This window comes from Octopus bimaculoides, chromosome 20 (assembly GCF_001194135.2).
Source record: "Octopus bimaculoides isolate UCB-OBI-ISO-001 chromosome 20, ASM119413v2, whole genome shotgun sequence".
NCBI classification, from domain to species: Eukaryota; Metazoa; Mollusca; class Cephalopoda; order Octopoda; family Octopodidae; genus Octopus; species Octopus bimaculoides.
This window is the reverse complement of record NC_069000.1, coordinates 36,237,982-36,242,669: the sequence shown is the minus strand read 5'-3', so window position 1 is coordinate 36,242,669 and position 4,688 is coordinate 36,237,982. Positions and strand designations below refer to the sequence as shown.

The 4,688-nt window shown below is 32.8% G+C and overlaps 1 protein-coding gene across 1 annotated transcript in view; it reads right to left on the bottom strand.

The window, feature by feature from the left end:
• Positions 1-1,231: 1,231 nt before the first annotated feature.
• Positions 1,232-4,688, bottom strand: part of LOC106880402 (molybdate-anion transporter) — a 25,895-nt gene continuing 22,438 nt past the window's right edge. Inside the window, exon 9 of the mRNA XM_014930318.2 lies at positions 1,232-1,397. Coding sequence (XP_014785804.1) covers positions 1,247-1,397 — 151 coding nt within the window. The 3' untranslated portion in view covers positions 1,232-1,246. The remainder of the gene's footprint in view (positions 1,398-4,688) is intronic.

Below are 4,688 nucleotides of genomic sequence, written 5' to 3'. Positions count from 1 at the left end.
TGCTCTATTGTATCAAAGTATTAATACTATTCAAGTATTTATGTATTTATTATTATTATTATATTATATATTTATACTTATACATATTTACATATAGTTTTAATACAACAATTACTCTACACATGTATATATCTTTCCGATGAATTTTCTAATATTGATTTCCTGATATTAATAATAATATATTATAAATTATATATATATATATACATACACACACTCTCTCCCAGCAATTTTGTGGTAGAGGGTAAGTCATATCCCAATGAAAAACTTGTACTTATTCTATTAACCCAAATGGATGGCAGGCAAAATTGACCCCAGTGACATTTGAACTCAGACTATGGAGTCAGAAGAAATGCAGCTAAGCATTTTGTCCAGTGCCTTAACCAGCTCATCACCGTAATATAATGTGTGTGTGTGTGTTGTGTTCATGCAAGTGTAATGAAGTAAGTTCCATCCTAGTACATAACACCTTGGGCAGGTGTTTTTATCGTAGCCTCAGATCAACCAAAGCCTTGTGAATGATTTGACATAAGGAAACTGTGTGGAAGCCTATCAGATGAACAACAACTGTTCTGGGGTTGTAGATTTAATCTGTCACTATGTTTAGCACTACCACCTTGCCCTCACCCTACGTGCAAATATATCCAATAACGCAGAAGCCCTTTTAGCGTCTAATCCAAAGGGCATACCTTGACTACCTTTAGTGAAGTCCTTTCAATTGTCAATATTTTAAACAGGTATTTGAAACAGGTGAAAGGCAATGAGCTGCCAGAATCGTTGGCACACTGAGCAAGATGTTTAGCAGCATTTCATCCATCTTTACACTCTGAGTTCAAATTCCACCGAGGCCAACTTTACCTTTCCATCTTTTTTTTGGTCAATAAAATAAATACCAGTTGATAACTGAGTCGATGTAATCAAATTACCCCTTCCCTCAAAAGTACCGACTTTGTGCCAAAATTTGAAACTGATATTTTAAACAATTATCTAGTTTGAGAATAACCTATTAATTTTTGTTTTGTTCTTCCTTCCTTATCCCCTCATCCACCAAGTTTGAAGATACTTTCAAAGGGTCATGGATGCTTTCCTCCTTTTGATGAACCCCTTAAAAATATTACAAAATGGAGAATATATCATTACTGGTTTTTCTAAATGTCAATGGAATTCGATCAGAAGACATGGTAAATAATGTAATTTCAAACAGGAATGGAACCCCTGATGGCTGGCTTGGTGTATGATGATTAATTTACCAATACAATGGCAGCTCATTACACATATTATGGAAATAACTGAATATAAAATGGTAAAGTGAAAAAAACCAGAATAATATTACAGAACTTACTTGACGGAAGATAAGAGGAACCATGAGAGCAACAGCAGAAATTAACAGAACAAATCTGAAATAAACAAAATAATATTTATATATACATATATATATATAAATACATGCACATACATACACTCATACACACACACATATACATATGTACATATATATATATTGCCATATATATATATACAAATAATAACAGATGGATTGTGGTTATATATATATATATATATATATATATATATATATATATAATAATATTAGGGAATAAATTCCAAAACTTACAGGGAAAAATTCAATTTAGCAAGACTAAATCAAATTTCCCAATATAAAATATATATATAAAATTTAGAGAAAAAAAAACACCATTAAATAATTCAATAAAGAAGAATTCAACTCACACCCTCCAGAAAATAAATAAATCATAAAAACCTTATTCAAAAAATCAATAAAAATTGAATAGTGTTCAGTTAACGGTCCTCATGACCCAGTTTAGATTATACTTCGTCTCGACCTGTTACCATTGTTTTAAACATATCCGTTAGATTTTTATATTTATTTTTATTCTTATTTTTATGTTATAGTTTACTGCACATTGATATGTCTGTCTTTTTTTTTCTCTTTCGAATCTCCTAATATTATTATTACTGTTATTTTTTCCCTTTTACAACTTGCTTGTAAATATCCGATTTTTCCCTATTACCTCATTTGTATTGCCCCTTATTGTATCTTATTTTAATTTACTTTATTTTATTAAACCTTTTTTGATGTCCTTCCAAAAATTCCTCACACTGATGAGAATGACAATGCATAAGCTTAATTATAATTACTATGATTATAATTTTTTTCTTAATATTTGTATTGTCCTTTGAAATGCGTGTATGTATTGAATCCTATTTTATATTAAATCTAATTTTGATTCAACATCTTTTTTTTTTCTTTATTTTTCTATAATTGTTTTATACCTATAACGATATTTTTAAACTGCTATTTTCATATTCTTATTACTTGCTCTGGCTGTTTTTTATGAATATGATGAATGTTCATTAGATATCATTCTCTTCTCTCTATTTGGACCTCTCAAAAAGTTTGAATTGTTCTTTTTTGCCTTCAAAACAAACCCAGATCATCACATTTTCGCCACCATGCTTTACAGTTGGAACTATACACTCAGGAGTCATCCATTCACCAATTCTTCACCTCACATAAACTCTACGCCAAGGTCTGAAGATTTTAAATTTTGATTCGTCAGTCCAGACGACTTGTTTCCATTGATCAATGGTCCAGGTTTGGTGTTTTTTAGCCCATGTGAGACGCTTATGTTTATTCACAGGTCAAAGCAGTGTTTTTCTGGCAGTGCAATGGCCATTTAGACCAGCAGCAGTGAGTCTTCTCCTTAGGGTTGTAGAAGACATGTTAGCTTTGCTGGCTTCTCTTACTTGTGCAGTGATTTCATTTACTGTCAGATGTCTGTTTCCAAAACTGGTAACTCTGATGAACTTATCCTGTGATTTAGAAGTCACCTTTGGACGATCTAACTGAGGTCTATCATTATTTTTTCCAGTTCTATTATACCTTACAATGGTGGAGTGGATGGCAGAGTAGGAGACTTTAACATTTTTCATTATATCTTGAAAACTATCGCCTTCACTTCATAATGGGACAAAGCTTTGTCTCTTTTCAGGTGATAACTTACTAGTTTTGCTCATATTAAGGTTATTACTTATTTTTAATAACTGAACCTGAAAAAAACTATAACACGTTTAATGCAGTCATTAAGTGATGTTCTCTCAACCGACAATACATAACGACTGTAAACAGTCAAAATATTTTGCAATGTTGTCAAAAAGTGAACACTTAAATAATTTTGACAACATTCAGAGATAGGTTTGCCGTCAAGAAATATGATTATTTGTATATAAAATATGTATAAATAGTGTTATTCCATAATGAATAAACTCCAAACTTTATGCAATATATTATTCTCTTACTCTTTTACTATTTTACTCGTTTCAGTCATTTGACTGCGGCCATGCTGGAGCACCGCCTTTAGTCGAGCAAATCGATCCCGGGACTTATTCTTTGTAAGCCTAGTACTTATTCTATCGGTCTCTTTTGCCGAACTGCTAAGTTATGGGGACGTAAACACACCACCATCGGTTGTCAAGCGATGTTGGGGGGGGGGGGACAAACACAGACACAGATACAATCACACATACATATACATACATATATACATATATACGACGGGCTTCTTTCAGTTTCCGTCTACCAAATCCACTCACAAGGCTTTGGTCGACCCGAGGCTATAGTAGAAGACACTTGCCCAAGGTGCTATGCAGTGGGACTGAACGCGGAACCATGTGGTGCATAAGCAAGCTACTTGCCACACAGCAACCAAAAAATTATTTAAATTGATGACATTGAACTAAAAATTCCACTTTGAAACAAACTTTTGTAGGTGATCTTAAACTTTTGGATAGTAGTGTATATTTGAACAGTAACATTTTTATGTAGCCACCAGTTATGGGTGGATTGTATTGCAAAGAATCAATATCTTACAGTTATCTATTTATTCATGGACTTATCTAAGGATCTATATAGTTTATACTTACAAAGCGAACTTTTTCTTTTCAGGTCAATATTTTTACTAGCAACAGCTAACTATTGCTACTAATGCTACTGAGAGCAATAGACAATCAATAATGTGAATATAAATAATTTTAAAACACACACAGTACACACGTATAATAAGCAATGACTACAGAATCTGCCCATAACCAATGGCTCCATAAAATATTACTGCTGAAAGATATTTGTTAGAGTGCACTTTTTATTTTTGGTGGTGGTAGTGGTGGTGGAGACTAACTAACCAACAGACGTACGTATGTATGTACATATGTGGTTACCTACCTACTTACATACAAACAAAAGTACCCTGTTGTTGATGTTGAAATTCCAATGAAGGAGCCTTGGATTTAGGTTAGAAACCAGCTCTTTCTGTATTGGCAAGAAATCTTGAGATAAAACTGAATAATGACATACATATTATATACATACATACATACATACATACATACATACATACATACATACATACATACATATATACATACATACAGGGTGAGTCAAAAGTATGCCCAATTTCTGGGAAATTATGCCTTTGTTTGTTGTCTTCCGGGTTATTACTGACAGTTCTGGAAGTTTCTAAGTCTCGATCATGTACCATGTTAATACGCTTTGATCTCCCAAACCCATAGAACAAGAGTTAAGAGTCAAAGTATTTCCCAGTTAGGAAGTCCTACATATCAACCTTAAAATAGGGATTGGGCACTACTTTTGACTCACCCTGTCTGTA